At 33.9% G+C, this 20193-nt stretch overlaps 1 protein-coding gene across 1 annotated transcript; it reads left to right on the top strand.

Moving 5' to 3' along the window:
• Positions 1-7208: 7208 nt before the first annotated feature.
• Positions 7209-9315, top strand: LOC123195478 (universal stress protein PHOS32-like). Its single transcript, XM_044609197.1, has 2 exons — positions 7209-7969; positions 8992-9315. The coding sequence occupies exon 1, from the start codon at positions 7263-7265 to the stop codon at positions 7959-7961; it is 699 nt and encodes a 232-aa protein (XP_044465132.1). The 5' UTR covers positions 7209-7262; the 3' UTR covers positions 7962-7969; positions 8992-9315.
• The last annotated feature ends 10878 nt before the right edge of the window (positions 9316-20193 follow it).

Genomic DNA, 20193 nt, shown 5'->3' with positions numbered 1-20193 from the left:
AGAAAGGAGATGGTTTACTTAATTTTTTCCCCTTACTGAGTGTTTTTATCTCTCACTTCTTTTTTTTTAATGATTGCAGGTACAAGTGATCGTGGTAGCTGTGAGGTAGGGTCAGGTCAATGAAGATAGATCTGGTTGGAGTAGGTTATCTCTGGTTTATATTACATGCATACAATCACATGTTCTTGTTGACTTTTGATCTTTTTGAGATGATTGTACAGTTGTATATGATTACTCCATATTTTCAGATACTTTTAGATGAGTTTTCATATGAGTTATATATATCTTTTATTCGCTTCCAAATTTTCAGTTTTCTTAGAATAATTTCTAAATATTTTCAATAATGAGTTGAGTTCAAAGTAGTTTTTAAAATAAATAAATGTTCCGGATATTAATTCGTAATATTTCTCCTTCGATGGGAAGTACTTTTGGGGAAGGATGTTACACATATCCCATGTGTAATTGATAGTCATACATGCCATTTATACAAGTATCTACTGATCATTGGTAATTTTATCGATCATGCATACAGGTATGCATGGTTTCATGCATGACTATAGGTGACATAAAATTCATGAATTTTTATGTAAGTCACAAGTAAGAGAAAAGAAGAGAGCTCGAGCTTAGAAAAGTATCAAATCCCTATAGACAACTTCCAAAAAGTATCAAATAGACACCATATGAGACAAAGTATGACCCAAATAGCAAAGAATGAACTAGATTATCTCCTCGATTTCTTGTGGAGGTTATGATGTAAGATTGAGTCCCAAAAGTGGGTTGGAACAAGAAAGGAGATGGTTTACTTAATTTTTTCCCCTTACTGAGTGTTTTTATCTCTCACTTCTTTTTTTTTAATGATTGCAGGTACAAGTGATCGTGGTAGCTGTGAGGTAGGGTCAGGTCAATGAAGATAGATCTGGTTGGAGTAGGTTATCTCTGGTTTATATTACATGCATACAATCACATGTTCTTGTTGACTTTTGATCTTTTTGAGATGATTGTACAGTTGTATATGATTACTCCATATTTTCAGATACTTTTAGATGAGTTTTCATATGAGTTATATATATCTTTTATTCGCTTCCAAATTTTCAGTTTTCTTAGAATAATTTCTAAATATTTTCAATAATGAGTTGAGTTCAAAGTAGTTTTTAAAATAAATAAATGTTCCGGATATTAATTCGTAATATTTCTCCTTCGATGGGAAGTACTTTTGGGGAAGGATGTTACACATATCCCATGTGTAATTGATAGTCATACATGCCATTTATACAAGTATCTACTGATCATTGGTAATTTTATCGATCATGCATACAGGTATGCATGGTTTCATGCATGACTATAGGTGACATAAAATTCATGAATTTTTATGTAAGTCACAACCAAGCCTATTCTTGGTACAGTTGTGCATACACGTCTATAATGTTATGATAGCTTATTCTACTAAGTGCTACATATAAGTCATAATCTAATCGTTTTGTATGGTCTCTATAATATATTCTCATAAACAAAATGCAATTCCCATCAATTACATATCAAGAACCATATAATCCCATTATGTAATATACATTATTTACCACACCAAGGCAATATTAACATATGTAGTTACCACAAATCTACTATGTAACATATGCATAACTCTAACTTATGTTCGTATGTACATCAGAGTTCCTATCACGAAGCTTATCATAAATCAAACTTTTTCATGCAAAACTTCAACAAAACCATATGATAGTATAATCTTATTAACACATATAAAATATCCTCTAACTATCATAAGAGAATGGTGGTACACTATTACCATCATGATACCTGTAATATCATAAAAATTCAATTCGAAAAATCAAAATCAGTTCTCTCTACTTGTTCTTCCAAGAAACAAAGTTCAATACAGTAACTTTCTTTTTTGTTTCATCACCTAGGAAAGCACCTCAAGCACTAGAAATTGTCACTATTCTCTCAATAATTTAGATAAGGATGAATGAAATGTTATGGGATAATGATCCTACAAATAAGGATAACATGCCTTATATAAAAATTATATCTGAAACCGAATACATAGGGTATACACCATTCCATGCACGGTTGTGCATCATTATAAATTTTCATTTGTAACATATTATCAACTTGTCTAATATGACATTAGATGAACAAACATATACCATTCATGAACAATTGTTAATCAATTTAAAAACTCAACTTAAATACTTAAACAAAAAATACATATAAAAAGACTATATTACCCTTGAAACTTACCTATGAGTGTTACAATACTTAGATGTGCTTCCAATGTGCAACCTTCCGAAGATGGCCCTCATTACATTTACCTCTTTATAGAGCTTTTCTTTCCCTTAGTTGTTGTGGATATGCTTCCTAGTAGGAAGCGACTTATATGAATTCCCTGACATTGATTTGTGTTGTGCCTAATTTCATGATAATCATAAAACTTCTTAAGATCCTGCTTGATGCAGTCTCCCTTCAAAGTTGTATTGTATAATAATTGTTATGTCTTCAAGCATTGCATAAATGTTATCAATTGGAACTACTAGAAGGTGTGATCATTATAGCAAAACAAAGCATGATTCTTTTGCAGTTCTTCTCTATACTACCTCTTAAAGGATTCCTATTCTACTTCATTATTGTTTCTCTTTCCCTCTAATTTGTTCTCATTTTTTAAAGGGACATTGGTTGAAGCCTTTAAACTAGCATGAATCTAGGCATTTATAAAGTTCTCTATATGGAAATGTCTCCTAGACATTTTGTAGAAGGAGGCTAAGGATCTGCATTCCTTATCTTGAAGTCCCTTTTAAAACTTGTGTGGGGGATACTTCACCCATAATTATTGCTCAAGTTGACTCCTTGATGAGGTAGGCTATTTTAGAAAATTCTACATTAAAGAACTTTAAATAGAACTTTAAATTTTTGTCCTTTTTTTGATGCATATCTCCCAGATGACTTATTAGCATGGGAAACCATTTAGTTGCTTGGAACTATTTAAGAAATTGTTTGGATTGCTTTTCCAAAAGGTTATGGAACTAGTTGGTAGTCTTTTAAACCATTTATTGGTTCTCCAATTAGGGTGACCGCTAAGTAGTGACATTTGGCCATCTCAAAAACTTTGTAGAGTCTCATGATGCTGTTATAGATGTCTAAGTGATCTTGTGGACCGTTAGCTACATCAAATGTATTGATTGATGGTGCATTAAAGTTGTTTGATAGTGATGCATGGTGTACAATCACTACAACAAATTTCATAACATATGACAAAAATTTTTCATTTCAAAAAGTCAAAAATTCATCCATAAAAGTAAAAAAGTCCTTAAATGTCAAAAACATCATCCTAAAAAAGTAAAATGCTTTGCCACTAAATTGAATATTTGTTGTAGTGAATTTTAAAGTAAGTGGATTCTTTAACTCTAATTTCTAGCTCATTCTCCTAGGTTATTAGAATGTTGAAGGCTTGCTTGAGCCTTTGTAGAAGGATGTCCACTAAGTTTTTTTTTTTAACCACCTTCTCTAAAAAGACTCATTGGCCATTGAAGTGATCATGTAGATTAGGTTTTTGGAAACAATAATTGGAGTTACCTAACCTATCAAAGATGATCCTCAAACCATCGTGGATTGGCAATGAGTAATATGGTATCCTAGTAACATGAGTTATTTTTTACATGTTGGGACCAATGTCTTCATGGCATGAGTTTTTATTTGCATGTTGTGGGTTCACATGGCATGAGTTATGTTCTATATGCCATTGATTGATGTCATCATGACATAGTTATGGTTTGTATGTCATTAAGCTCATGCCACCATAACGTGAGTTGTATTCTTTACATTGGGAGTTGACACTACTCAAACATAGTTTATGTCATTCATGTCATTAATTGGGCACATCATAACATGAGTTAGAGATTGCATGCCTTAGGCCAACACCATCGTTATGTGAGTAAGGTTCTACATGTTGTATATTAATGCCTTAATAGAAGATGTCATGTCTATTGTATAAGTATCTTTTGTACATCAAAAAGGGTATTCAGTCCTCAAACTGGGGGTTTGGTTTTAAAATTTAGATTGGATCGACAAATTCAATTGGTTATATCATCACTAGCTAACAAAAATGGTTTTAGTTTGCTTGAAAACTACTTTTTTTAGTTAGATTAAATTAGATCGAATTGAATAGGGAGATTCAAATCGTTGGACAAAGTAAAAATTAGGTTTGGGCCAATCATCATAAAAAATTAATTTGTTTAAAATTAATTTTTTGAATTTAAACTCAATACCTTATCTATCAATTTTAAGTATACATACCATCAAGTTAAGTTTATCTTCATATTAAAATAATTTAAATTATATATTTAATAATAAATTATATAAAAGTATTTTGAATAATATTTTAAATAGTTAGTTGGTTCAATCATTAGTCAAAGTATCGATCACTAATTTGATCAGACCACCTATGCCATCGGATCGATGTTCAGTCTAGTTCTAAAACCATCGATTGAGGGCACTTTGTCATTGCCTTTGTTGCTGGACACATCGAGTGGCTATGTGAGAGGTTTCCATGACCTCATAAGTCATAACAATTCTTGATTAGGAGGGGATTAAAGTCCTTGATGTTGCTCTAGGACAACATAATCTAGTCATTGCATTAGGGTGGTGATAACATTAGTTAAACCTCCAATTTGATCTTTCAGTAGCATAAGTTCATTAGGTGTTATCAGTTGTCCTTCAATTACTAAAGCAAGTTTTTGTTTCAAAGATTAGTGTCAAATTATTGATACTAAAAATCGCACCAACGAGAAGTACACAAAATTGAGATGCAATTTAGTGCAAGCAATCAAGGATAATAAAATTATGATGAACATGATAACAATTTGAAGGTGGTTTGATTTGCTGCTCGAAAGTCTACATTCACTGTTATGTTATTAATGTTTTATTACAATAATAATGTGTATGTAAAATTTTTAATCCCCAAGCCTCTATGTAATCCTTAATTTATTCGACAAGCGGACATGTCACTTGTGTAATTACATATTTGAATACTAGAACCTTAGTTTCATGAATCTAGACAAATCATGTATTATGGAAAGTGGATGATTGTGTTCCCCAATTTGATAGGAAATGATCTATATCCTGTAATAGTAAGGGATGAAAAAAGGCATGTTAAGAATATCATGAGGAACAATTGTAATTGTGGTGGTTTTTCCCCACTCCCTAGAAAGAAAGGTATTTTGGCCGCATTAGATAATAAACTTGTGTATAAATGACGTGACTATTTGTTGCATGCAAATCCTATGATTAGTTACTTTTTTCTATCACTTTTGTGAGTTCGACAAATGAAAAGTTTAATCGTACAATAATTGTCTCTCATTTTTTAAGAGTGAATAAAACTTCATAAACTCTTCACCTTTTTATACGAATAAACAACACATAGATAATTATGATTTTTACTTCAAAGCATATCATAAATACTACGTCTCCATTTTACAATTGATGCATTGAATGTGTGCACTGTAAAGCATAGCATGGTGGTTTAACTCGTGATGATTTCTTCTTGGACACATTTCATCTACTTCATTGGATCATCGATGCATGCCATGGACTTGACTTGAGTGATTGAGATAGCTTCCTCCTCAATCCCAAACTATATATTAAAAGGCTTCAAGCCCAAGCACTAGCTTCTTCGTTACCCTAATTATTATCAAGAATTTGAAAAACTATTCTCTGTAAAACTCTAAATCATTCACAAAACTTCTTGATTACCAAAACAAACACTTGAGCTTCTGCACTTTTCCAAAGATTCCATTAGTTTTTTTGCACAAGACCTTACAGAAATCTCCCTGTTTTTGAACGAATACCATCTCATAATATCCTCTTGCAAGCCATTCGCAACGTGGTTTCGTGTCCAAAATTTCTAGGTTTTTGTGTTTGTGTGATGTTTACGTGTTTGAATATGTGGGAGACTGCACACAATAGCGTTAAGAGAAGAGAGAAGACACTAGGGTCCTTGTTTAGGCTTTCAATTAGGATAAAGTTTACTTTTGGACTTGTAGGTAGTTGGTTGTTGATCCAGATTTGCGATAGTTGATAATCATCTCTTATTCTATTTTAAAATTTCTTTGGCAAGATGGGCCAATGACAGAGTCTGGTTTTACTTTACCGGCTTCGAAATCTCTTTCTACGTCTCTTTGGTAAGGTAGATAGGAAGTCTCTTTCTACGTCTCTTTGGCAAGGACTAGGATCGCACAGCTGGCTGCATCGGACCCTCCATCAAATGCGGGATATGATCAGAGTGAGTTTAATTTTGAATGTTGATTCAATTTGAATTTCAACTGAATCCAAATTGAAAATTTTATTTTATATTTTAAATTAAGATAAATTTAAGTTTGAAGATATTTGATTTAAATTTATAACTTGAATTGATAGTTTAAATTATGTCACAATTCTGATTGAATTTATGATTCGAATCAGTTCAAATTCATAGTTTAAATTGATAATTTGAATTTACGATTTAGTTTGGTTCGAATAGGGGATTTTGTATATTATTTCAGATAAAATGATGTTATTTTATCAATAAGTCATGAACTTAAGCTACAAATCTAAACTATAAATTTGAACTATGAATCTGAATCAAATCAAATTATGAATTTAAACTATTGATTTGAGTTATAAATTCGAATCAAACTTGATTTAAACTTTAGTCAGCTTTAATTTTGATTCAATGAATTTGAATTAAACTTAAATTAAATTATTTTTTATCTAAACTAAACTTATAAAAAAAGATATTTAAATTCAATTTGATTCGTAATAATCCCTATCTCCATATAGGCGAGTGACCAGTGCACCAACAGAAAAAACATTCACAGGCAGAAACGATAAAAACCGGAAAAGTGCTCCAAATGTGAACGAAAGACCATTACAACCTACAGCTATCTCCAGCTTAAGATTGATATTTTCACTTCCTTTGCTCTCACTGTTGGTCAGTTTCACTAAGGCTGGCAATCCAAGTGCACCAAGACAAACCAAAGCTGTTGCAGTTGTCGTCGGTGTACTCTAGATGACATAAATAAATGAATTTATATAGTACAACTATCCATACACGAAACCGTGACAATGACATAATAATATATCACCTAACACGTGTCCTAATCTCTAACGTACGATGTGAAACTGAAACTCCCATCTTCCTATAAATTTAATTCCTCTTCGCTCCTTCTCTGTAGAATAGATTGTTTTGTCTCTTCCAGAACTCAAACCAGTCAACTATGAGCTCGCAGGACAACCACCTAATTAATCAGTCGGAACCCGACCGTCCGGTTCTGCCAAAAATCATAGCCAAACACTCCTCCTCTTCGTCTCTCATAACGACCCCAACTGCCGGCGCTCAACGCAAGATTGCAATAGCAGTCGACCTAAGCGACGAGAGCGCCTACGCCGTCCGATGGGCGGTTGAAAATTACCTCCGGCCGGGCGACGCTGTTGTCCTCCTTCATGTCCAACAGACCTCCGTCCTCTACGGCGCAGATTGGGGATTCCTTAATCACCAATATGTTCCGAGAAACAGCGACAACAGCCAACAAGAGGCCAACGATGAAAACGACTTAACGGACTCGACGGCGAAGAACATAGCGGGGCCGTTAGAAGAGGCGAGGATACCGTACAAGATACACATAGTGAAGGACCACGACCTGAAGGAGAGATTATGTTTGGAGGTGGAGAGATTAGGGTTAAGCGCGATGATCATGGGCAGTAGAGGAATTGGTGGGGCCGGGAGGAGGAGCAGTGTGGGGAGGTTAGGGAGTGTGAGCGATTATTGTGTACATCATTGTGTTTGTCCTGTTGTTGTTGTCAGGTATCCTGAAGAAAGCAAAACTCGAGATAATGGAGTTGGGGAGGATTCTGCGGTGGCGGAGTTGCATCCGGTGCCGGAGGAGGATATGGAGTATCACGATTCCTCTGAGTGATTTCAAAGGTTTGTATTCTTTTTTTTTTTTTTTTCTTCTTTTAAAAATTAACCATAATTGTATGTGGGGTTTTGTTATTGACATGTATGACTAGCGAGATAAGAATGTTTGATTTCAATAGCTAGGATACTGTAGCAGTACCATTTCTGTTGAAAATTTTCTTCCTAGAGGATTTTATTGGAGGTGAGTTTTAAGATAGTTTCCACTAAAGTAAAATTATGTTTAAAGCATGGAAGTTAGACACACCAAAATGAGTGAGAGAGCGTTGAAGTGAATAATCATGGGAAGTTACAAGCAACAACAATTGAAGTATGTTATGTATTGGATGCTGAAAATTTAAAGATCTTTCAACTACTTGGCTGGTTCAGTTACAACATATGTTCTCTTAATTTCTTGTTGAAGTCTTTTTCTTCTTTTTCCTTATGTGATGTTATAGGTAACTAATTTGAATTCCAATGATGATGTGTCTCTATGTAATTGCATATTGTCTTATGTTTGATTTAAAATCACTCAATCATATAATGATACTGATACATCATGAGTTGTACCAAAATTGGGAAGCTAGAGAAGTAAGATCCTAGTAGTTTGTATGGTATGATTGATTGAAATAAGAGAGAAAAGGCTGGTTAGGTTTTGTGGAAAAGTGTATTTGGATGAATCCATTTTTATAGATTTAGTATTCTATGATTTGTTATACTGCTATGTTTATCTAATATGTCAAATTACAGTATATTCTGATCTTTTATATTACTGATGCATTCATGTTCGAACTTGCTGTATCTTAGATTAATTATGGAATATATTAAAGGTTACAATTATGTGAAGTTTGTATTATGTTGAGTGGTTTGAAGCAAGGTCTCGTCTAGCTCCTTTTCTTTTTGCCATTTCATATCTCGTGTCAGTGTAATGCTTGTAAATTTTCATATGCACAAAAGAGTACTATAATATACTCGCTATTATCTTGGAATAACATTGTTCTGCTGTCTCCTGGAAAACTGATATAGCATGTGAATTTAAAACAATTTTGCAGAAGATGAAAGCAACCAAAACAAAACGTGAAATCCGCAGGACAGCAAGGTCCTAACAATGCAGGATATATTTTCCTAATTATAAGAAAGAAACCGTGATGTAATTTTATTGTGTAGTATGATATATGCCCTGTAAATATAGTTTTGGCAGTACATTTGATGTAGTTAGCTACTGTGATACCCATTTACTGTTTTTTCTTGCTAGCCACCATGCATTTTAATGTTTCCGTTTGTATCTTTACAGCTTTAACATCTTTGACAAAGTAATGTTGTAGCCTTTCCTTTAGTATTTGGCAAGGTTGTATAAGAAATGAGTTTTGTTATTATTTGTTATGTGCATAAATTGTTAATTATAATCAGTAAAAAGAAGAATTTAAAGAAAAGTCAAAATAAAATTGATCAATTTTGGGGTTGGTTGAGATTGTAGAGAATTCATTCAAAATGATGGGGAAAAGCCACGGGGTTTGCTTAGAATGGAGGCTTAAGAAATTAGTTAGAAGGGTGGAATAATAGGGGGACAATGGGAGAGAGAAAAGGCAATAAGATAGATTATGGAAATGGTTTGGGCTACCACTGGCGAAGGGAGGTCTCAGATTCTTCAAATTGTCGATTATCTATTTTTGATTTCTTGTTGTTTTGCTTTATACTAGTTGTAGGAGAGAATTGATGTAAATAGTTTGAGTCTTCTGTGAATACAACAGGGAGTTATTCCAATTTTTGTCTTAATCTTTTGCAATTTCTGGAAAACTGCATTTGGATGTGTTTGTGTTAGTTGTGTGTGTGAATTGGCTAGGTGCTGAAGTGGTATCAGAGCTTTCTTTTGGAAATGGTTGAAACAAGAATGGAGGCAAACATGAATTAAACAAAAAGGGTGTGTGAGATAAAAAGGGAAGTTAATGAATTATCCCATAAAAAATGTTCGCTTCTTTGTGATAATGGTGAAGTTGCAGGGCTTGCAAGAGTGTCTAGGAGACATGTAGAATTTGTCAGCTTAGACGAAAGACCTGGGAAGAGTCATGAGAGGAAAATCTTCATTGTCAGTGGAGCAAGAAACACAGGGGCAACAACCAGGATGGGGCAAGATTCTCCTAGACCAGCTATAGAGAATATTAATATTGATGCGACAACATAACAGGGGGTGAATTGGACAGAAAGCATCTTGGCTCAGGAGGAAACTTGGTGAGATACAAGTGTTTGACAGTTGGAGCTACCTGTGTTCCATTGAGAAATTCATACCTTGACAAGGCAGATCTTCTCACCAGAAATTCATGGCACTTTGACAGAGGGACATCATCGTTGCCGATTTGAGGTTTTGTTAGTGACGTTGATTGATATCTCTGACCAGTTGCTAATGGGGTGTTTCTTAACGGCTTGAAAAAGGAGATATGGGCAGAGCTTCAAATGCTTGACTCATCCAACTTGGACCAACCCCTTGACCTAGCCTAAAAAATTGAATAGAGGAATTGTGCCATGACCTGAAGGGGAAACCCAACCCAAGGGAACTTTTCCAATGAGTCAAAACCTATTTGAAGTAGGTAGCATAAATGAAGAAAGCTTGCAATTCTTCAATCCAGGCAATTCAAGTAAATATTACTAATTCACTAGACCATTAATTATTTAAACCTAAACACATATGCCCAAGTTCACCACTCGTGTCAATCAACCAAGGGGGAATTTTCGATCTATCTAATATTGAGTTCCAAGCAAAGCCTCAAGAAGTCTTCTTTTCCTTGGAGTTAGGTGGTTTGGATGCGATAATGAGGGTGGTTTGGTTGCACGAACTGGGAGAACTCAAAGTCGATGGGAGGACATAAATTGTAAAATTTAGATAGCAAGGGAAAAATATGGAGTTACACGAGGATCCAACTTCGATAAATATAGACTTAACAATTTGTATTATTAGATTGTGTTCGTATTTTGTCAATTCATATTTTGGATTGAAAACCTATAGCCTAACCCGATCCGAAACAGAATCATGTTAAAATTTTTCAATCTTAAACCGAACCCAAATATTTGCAGGTTGATATGACCTGATTTGAATTAACTCAAACTATGTAAAAAATAAAGTCATATCAAAACTCAACATATAACGACATAAATTATTACGAAACAAAATTTATCAAATGTCAAAGAATCATTTCATTTATTATAAAATAACACATGAAAATATATTTTGACGCAAACCGATATTTTGTCAAAACAGAATTATTATATTCCAAGGTAATATTAATAATTTATTAATTGTCTTTTTACATGATCAATTGTAAGAATAAAAATATAATATCATAATAAAAAACTCAAATAAGCCTATACTTTTAACCTCAAAATAATGTAATCATAATTAATAAGATTAATAACTACTTGCCTTCAAAGCTCTTTAAATCATTGATATCATGCTCAAATTTAGTTCAACTTACCATCACCAAATGGATAGACAAATATGGGTGGTAAATCAAAGTCTGAGATCCTATTTATAGTGTTTTTGTAGTGTTAGCTTGAAGCAAATGATTAGTTTAAGCAGAATATTGGTATAGTATCAAATAAAGTTTTTAAAACCAGATTAAATTGACTGGTTCTTCCAGTTGAATGGAGAACTAGCTTCAAATCCACTTCGGTTCACATTGAAAAGTGGGTTGCTTATTAACTTGGTCAAACCAAGTCAAAATCAGTGAACTGACTAAATTGGGTTTGACCAAGAGTCAATAAAATTTTGTTTCACAATTCTTATTTTTATAATAGTGGTTTTGCAAAAATTTTAAATATCTCGAATTTAGTTATTTTAGATTGGAGTTGATAAGTTAGTTTGATTATTTTTGAGTGATTTGATTATTTTATACTTAGGCTAAATCAATTTTTAAAGGTTAGTAAAAAAAAACATAAAACCAAAAATAAAATTAAAAAAAGAAAAAAATTTTAATAGTTTGATATTTGTTATAAAATTAATTTAACTAATATGAAAAATGAAGAAATGAAAGAAGAATTGAAGGAAGTAAGTAAGAAAGTAGTGAGAGAGTGTTTTTATATATGAATCGGATGAAGAGAGGAGAAGAGAAGAGAAGAGAAGAGAAAAAAATGTGTGTACAAGTGATAGAAAGGGGGGGTTTATACGACAGTTTGCCCCCACCCTTTTTACCTAATACAATTGACTAACACCTCTTTTTTCTTCTCCTGCGTCAGCCCTCTCCATTTCTTCCTCCATGTGCTTGCAATTAATAAATGCTTTCCCACCACTTTTTCTTGACTTAATTTGGTGGAAAGCCACCTGGATCTGTAACAATATTAAGTTTAACTTTCATTAATAGAATTCCTTTTTATTGTGAGATGGGAAAATGAAACTGATTCAATTACATATTCTTTAACAGGTGGAAAATGTACTATTGCTTCATAGAAATGGGATGGTAAATCTCTGTTTATATTATCTTTAAGCTTTGAAATAAATATTTCATGAAATCTAAAAGAATTTTGGTTTTAACATTTTGTAACATAATGAACTAACTTTTAAAGTTTTGAAATATCATATGGCATGAATTAGTGAATCGGCTGGTTAAACTAGTCGAATTATGAATTAATGAAATAATTAGTTTGATCATCAGTCCAATTTTAAAAATATTAGTATCAAATACCCCGATAACGCATGTATTACTCCCATTTAAGCCCTATATGGGAGAGACCTATGCTTTTTTTCAATTGGTCGAAGAGAATTCTACAATTGAAGAAGTTAATGTGCAAATTCGAGAGTGAAATGTCATTTTGGACGAGCTTAAGGCTAATCTTACTGTTAGTAGAAATTAAAAGGGTCCATGATCATAGAAAAATATATTCGGTTTAGAAATCGAAAACTTTGATGATGATTAGTGATCCAATGCACTCCTGTCAGAATCTATAACACATTTTGCTTGATTTGTTTTTTTGTTTTATGTAAAAATTTCTTACAAATGAGGAGAATATTGGAAGAGAAAGCGTTCTGTGAGTTTTAGCATAAGATCTAGTGCCAATAGAAGTTACGCTACTTTTTATTAAAAGGGAGAGTGACAGTTAACTTTAATAACTGTCAAAGGCAAAAAAATTATTATCATTTATAAAAGTTAATTTTGCCTTTTGTAGCCTTAATAGATCGGGTCAACCCATCATGGGTGGACTGAATCTAATATCTCCCACTCACACATGATAGGGTGATCTGAATCACAAAACTCTTCCATAGAAATATTATAAAATAGAGTAATTTATATTGGTAAATGTGTCGTGCGATCTTATGAGCAACTTGCATTTGGGAGCTAATTTACTATGTATCTGTTAGGAATAACATTGTTGCTTCAATCCGAAAAATACTAAAGCGTTAGTCTCGTAGTACTCTAGACTTACTCGATAACACTAGCTTCTTATAATCTCTCGTTTATTATTGTGTCATATTCCTATGTATCTATGATCAAGTCCAATCTCTATAACATCCCTCCCTAGAAGTACTACCCACCGAAGGAGAAATGTTACGAATTAATATTTGAAGCGTCTATTTTTTTTTTCTTTTTAAAATACTTTAAAATAAACGCATCATTAAAAGTGTTTAGGAAGTATTCCAAGAAAACTGAAAATCTGGAAGCGAACAAAAGATGTATATACTCATATGAAAACTCATATGAAAGCCTCTGAAAACAGGAAGTAATCATATGCAACTGTACCATAATCTCAAAAAGTCAAAAGTTGACAAGAACATGCCACTGTATGCATGTAATATAAACCAGAGATAACCTGCTCCAATCGGATCTACCTACGCTGATCTGGCCCTGCCTCGCAGCTACCTCGATCACTTGTACCTGCAATCAGGAAAGAAAAGGAAGTGAGTGATAAGAACACTCAATAAGGGGAAAGAATCAAGTAAACTATCTCGTTTCCTGTTCTAACTCACTTTCGGGACTCAACCTTACATCCTAACCTCTATAAGAGATTGAGGGCGTAATCTAGTTCATTCTTTACTATTTGGGCCATATTTTGTCCCATCCGATGTCTATTTGATACTTTCTGGAAGTTAACTATAGGGATTTGACACTTTTCTAAGCTCAAGCTCTCTTTCTTTCTTTTACTACACTATTTATGAATCTGAATTGAGCTCTACTGTAAGCAGACCCTACTAGGGGTCTATATCCTACTACGGACGTGTCCTACTGCGGACGTACCCTACTGCGGGTAGTGTAGTATAAAGTGCCCCTTCATAGTTTATAGCATGCATGTAGGTCTTATATCTTACTAATTTTGCTTCCATCTAAAATTATTCATAACTTACCAGACATTACTCTTGGGACGACCCTTAAATCTTGAGCCCCAAATTCCTTTTCTTGTTTTTCTTTCTTTTTCTTTTCTTCATTTTCTTTCTTTTTCTTTTCTTATTTTCTTTCCTTTCCTTTCTTTCTTCTTCCTTTCTTTTTTCTCCTCTTTTTCTTTCTTTCTTTCTTGCCCAAAACTACGAAATACTGTTCACAGAATAGTCATTTAGCAGGGCAGCCTTCCTTTTCATACAATTTAACAGCCCAAACGGTTTCTAATTCATACAAGCTATATATCGTTGAAAAGGGGATTCAAATATCTTTCCAACAAGCTATAATAGTACTCATAATTCAATAGATAAGACAGTCAAAACGTGAGATAAATTCAGTGACAAAAACTGCCTCTTCTGTTTATTTGGTAAAGCAATCCTTGTGGTTCATGCAATATTTAACAATCCAAATGATTCCCAATTCATGCAAGGTATATATCACTGAAAATAGAATTCAAAGAGATTTCCAACGAGATATAATAGCACTCATAATTCCATAGATAAGACAGTCAAAACGTGAGATAAACTCAGTGACAAAACTGCCTCCTCTGTAAACCAGTCCCTTCGGTTCATACAAATCTTTAACAGTCCAAATGATCTCTAATTAATACAAGCTATATAAAATTGGAAATTGGATTCAAAGAGCTTTCCAACAAGATATAATAGCACTCATAATTCATCAGATAAGGTAGCCAAAACATGGGACGAACTCAATGGCAAAACTGTAAATATCATGCAACTTTCTACCATGAACAAAATAACACACATAGACATCCCAAATGGCAAAACAACATTCCTCAACTTCAAATTCATCATTTATAACATAGATCCAAAGAACCAAAAGCCTAAAACATGCAACATATCAGGGAGGATACCTCTTACCTTGTTTCAAGCAAAATCTTTGCAAGTTGGCTTCCTTCTTTTTGTTTTGCTTCCTTTATCACCAAAATCACTTTAAATCAATACCAAAACACACTAACATATTCACATAACATGTATATAAACATAGATAAAAGGAGAAGGAAGGAGATCTTTGGTTACCAAAGCTTCCAAGTGCTTCCTTTTCTTTTCTTTTCTTTTCTTTCTTCTCTTCCAAGCATCCAAGTTCCTTCTAAAAAATGAAGAAAACAAGCATGAAGAGGCTGATTTTTCTGGAAGGGCAGAAGAAATGATGGAAAAATGGTATGAGATGCCTTTTTTGATTTTTCTCTCCCTTTATCTAAGTTTTATCTCCCTTTTTCTCTTTATCTCTTTTTTTTTGTCTTTTTTTTTTGTATATATATATATAAACACACCCATACATATATATATTTAAAATGGAAAAAATCTCAAAACATGGTCAAAAGACATAATTGCCCCTGGAATATACCTGAGGGTATTACAATCTCTCACATAAGTGATTGTGATACCCTTAGACGAATCCCACATCAACAAAGCACGGGAGAGATGCTGGGTCTGTCTATGTATCCTACATTGGTTAGTGGTGGAAGAATCTGATTGGTTAAATAGCCTGTGAGCTCCTTAACTGTTAAGACGCGTTTTGGATTGCAAAGCCCAGAAGCAAACCCATGATGGACTGTGTGTCCAAAGTAGATAATATCTTAACAGTGGGTCGAGTTATTGGGTCAGGGATGTTACAAATGGTATCAGAGTAGCTCCGCGTGTCCTCTTGAATGATGGTGGGGCAAACCTCAGCGAGGACATTGAGTCCCGTAAGGAGGGGTGTATGTGATACCTTTAAGCGAATCCCACATCGACAAAGCGCGGGAGAGATGTTGGGTCTGTCTATGTATCCTATATTGGTTAGTGGTGAGAGAATTCGATTAGTTAAATAGCCTGTGAACTCCTTAACTGTTAAGACGTGTTTTGGGTTGCAAAGCCCAGAAGCAAATCTATGATAGACTGTGTGTCCAAAGTAGACAATATCTTGACAGTGGGCCGGGTTATTGGGCCAGAGATGTTACAGTGACATAATCAGTTAGTCAATGGACATATGTAATATATAAGTCTTTCTTTTCTATTCGAAATTCTTAATTTAAACTTTACTGTTTTTCTAGTCATGTTTCACAGACTGAATCATACATAGCCATAAGGCAAAGCTAAGATAGCAACACTAAAAGTAAACATCAAATAACAATAAAGAGTCAAAAGGTATCAATTTGAGGTAATCCTCATAAAGTCTCACACAGTCAACGAGCATGAATTCATCCTTCCACTATTTCAAATGGTTGTCTTACTTATGCACACATGGTATGAATCATGTGCTACAATGTGTATCTTTTCAAAATGTCATTACCAACATTGTACATATGTTAGTTCAGTTGCTGCACTTAGCACCTCACCTGAATTCTTAATCATTTTTCCAATCTTGCAGGCATTATTATATATTAAGAACTCATATCTAGCATTCATAAGTTATTTGGACGTGGGGAATCCAAATTGGGTATTTTCAAATTCATCAAATCATGACCTCGTCTTGATTAATTATCACGATGACATATCCAATAATTTGTTTCTTAAGCAACTCTCATCTTCTAAGTGCACTCTCTCAGTGGTATCAATTTTAAGAAACATGTCTCATCTTTGCACACTCTCCTCAGCGTTAAAGGCGATTGCTCGTAGAAGAGATCCAATCAAACTTGTTTGACATTATCATCTTGTTGAGTTTTCTAAAACAATGTGTATATGGATAAACACCAAGAATTCAAACACATGAATAAGATAAATTCAAATTCTTTGATGTTCTAATTATGTGTTACAAGTACAATATATACTTAACAAGTCATCTACCATATTCTACGTAAGTCAAGAGACTTAACACGTGTAAGATATACATCTCTTGAAATCGGTTTGGTTAAAGGATCAGCAATCATATTACATGTAGAAATATATTGTACTATCACTTTCTTCTTTGAAATGATGTCTCTGACAAAATTATATCTGGTGTCGATATATTTGGTTTTATTATGGAATTTGGGATCTCTTGTGAAAGTTATCATAGCTTGATTATCATAATACATAACTATACGACCAATTGTTGCATCCAGTACACCTAAATTCTCAAAAAATCTTTTCAACTAAATGGCTTCTTGCACTGCTACAGAATATGCCACAAATTCTGCTTCAATTGTGGATAAAACTATGCATGTTTGTACAAGCAGCCAAACATAAATGAAAGCATGTATGGGCTCCCAAGCACCAAAAACCTGGCTCACACATTGCCACGTGCCGGAGAACATAGCTCACGTGCTGCCACACGCCGGAATAAGGTCATCATGCGTCAACTCATGCTTTCACACGTCGGTGACAATTCTCACGTGTCGGTCAAATGTTGACCGTTGATTGGTCAATTATTTGAGCATTGACTGTTGACTGTCTAACGTTGATCGGTCTATCTATGGGTTAGGACCCGGATTGGGTCGACCTAGTGGACTAGTGGTTTAACCTATTGACCAACAGGTTTTGACCAATCCATTGACTAATCGTGTTTAGCAATTGGGTTTTCCCGACCCAACTGCAACCTGCGATAGCAATATGAACCCTAGTTTTTTACGACAAAATTGGTCACTTTTCGGCCATCAAACGACGATGATTTCATAGGGCTTTTGAAACTCGTAGCATGCAGATTCATATTCATAGAATTTCTAGTGAAAACGTCGCCGGATTTCGACAAATTAAATGCATGAACATCACGGTTTTGGGTGAAAAACTAGCCATCGAGAATTGTTCAATTTCATTCGAATTTAATGCAATTTTTTATAACTTAACATGCTTCTCATATTTAGAATGCATCCTAATATGATTCTATGCATCAATTCCACAAAATCACAACGAATTCATTAAAAATAAAATACATCCGTACGCATTTAAATAAAAAAATACACTATTCACGCTAATTAATTTCTAAACATACTTCTAAATCATGTTTATATCACCAACATCACAATTGTACAGATAAAACAAGGCTCTGATACCAATGTTAGTGGAAATTAAAAGGGTCCAAGATCATAGAAAAACATATCCGATTTAGTAATCGAAAACTTTGATGATGATTGGTGATCCAATGCACTTCTATCGGAATCTACAACACACTTTGCTTGATTTGCTTTTTTGTTTTCTGTAAAAATTTCTTACATATGAGGAGAATATTGGAGGAGAGAGCATTCTGTGAGTTTTAGCATAAGAGTCAATTCTAATAGAAGTTACACTACTTTTTATTAAAAGGGAAAGTGACAGTTAATCTTAATATCTGTCAAGAGTAAAAAGGTTATTATTATTTATAAGGGTTAATTTTGCCTTTTATAGTTCTAATAGATCGGGTCAACCTATCATAGGTGGACTGGATCTAATACTTAGGAAGGCACAAGAAAAAACAAAAAAGTTCGCAGATTTGGGACAAGTAGTAATGGATTTTTGCAATGGGGAACAAGTGTTTTTGAAGATACAATCATACCGCTTCGGTTCTCTAGCCCATAACCCAAATAAGAAGTTGAGTCCTTGTTATTATAGTTCATTCGAGATCATGGAGTGTGCAAGGCTTTCCCTTCCCCTTGAGGCAAAGATCCAATCGGTTGTCCATGACTCAGCTTATGAAAAGAATTGAACCGACTATCGCCTCTCAATTATTACCACGTTGTCTGTCTGAGAACATAAAGTACAGTGTTACAATCGGAGAGGGTTTTACGAGAGAGAATGGTTGCTTATGGACCCAAGGAGTGGCTGATTAGATAGTGCCAAATTTCGGACTATGAGAACACGTGGGAAGTAATCAAGGTCAAGGAGAAGTTTCCTTCACTACACTTTGAGGACATGGTCGTAATCAAGGAGTAGTGTAATATTGCTACTCCTACCTTCCAGGTGTACAATAGGAGACGTGTGGCTGCTATTAGAGGAATTTACGGGGAAACAATTGTGGGGTTGGTTGAAATTTTAGAGAACTCCAAATGACGGGGAAAGGTCGCTTGGGTGGGTCGCTTGAAATAGAAGTTAGAGATGACAATTTTTATTCAAATTTAAAGATCTTGAGTCTCTCAAATCTTAACGAAGAGAAAATTTTTCGATAAAAATAGAAAAAAGGATAAGGACACAAAAATCTTTGTTATCAGGGACAAACCGAGGTTAGGGATACACGTGTCCCTTCCTCACCCTCGTCCCACCCTGTCATTTTATATTAATATATTTACTTAAAATACTAACATATTTTTCTATTTTTAGATTATTTATATCTTTCAAATTTATTTAAATTTTTATTGTGCATATTAAAGTGGTTAATATATGATATTTATAATATTTGAAATAATGGGTTGAATTTAATTTTACTTAATTTTATTATTTAATATATTTATATTATGTTTAAAGAGTATAAAGAGAAAATTTTTGTCCGTAGGTATAGAGAGGGAATTTTTCTTTACGAGAACAAGAGAGAGATAAAGAAGGAGATTTTTTTCACAAAAAGAAGATAAAAAATTCTTATCATCCCCACAATGCAAATAGGTCAGAGACGGGGATGAGGATTAAAATCCTCCTTGTCCAATCCCATTGTCATCTCTTATAGAGACCTTGGAAATTTTGTTACAAGGGTGGAATATGATGGGGACAAGGGAGAGAAAAAAGACACGGTATGGAAATGGTTCCTGCAGCCACTAGTACCAACAGGTCCTGACACCGCGTATTGTCAATTATATATTTTTAATTTCTTATTCTTTTGTGAATACAATCCAACAAAGAGATATTCCAATTTGTTGTCTTCATCTGTTTCAATTTCTGGAAATCACATTCTGTTGTGTTTGTGTGTTGACTGTGTGAATCGGCCGGGCCGCTAAGAAAATACAATATAACTGGATATTTTGTCTGCGTGTGTACATGTACATAAATATATATAGCTAAAAGATTGGTA

Source organism: Mangifera indica, chromosome 14 (genome assembly GCF_011075055.1).
Source record: "Mangifera indica cultivar Alphonso chromosome 14, CATAS_Mindica_2.1, whole genome shotgun sequence".
Classification (NCBI taxonomy): Eukaryota; Viridiplantae; Streptophyta; class Magnoliopsida; order Sapindales; family Anacardiaceae; genus Mangifera; species Mangifera indica.
The sequence above is the reverse complement of the archived record's forward strand: the minus strand, read 5'-3'. Positions and strand labels throughout refer to the sequence as shown.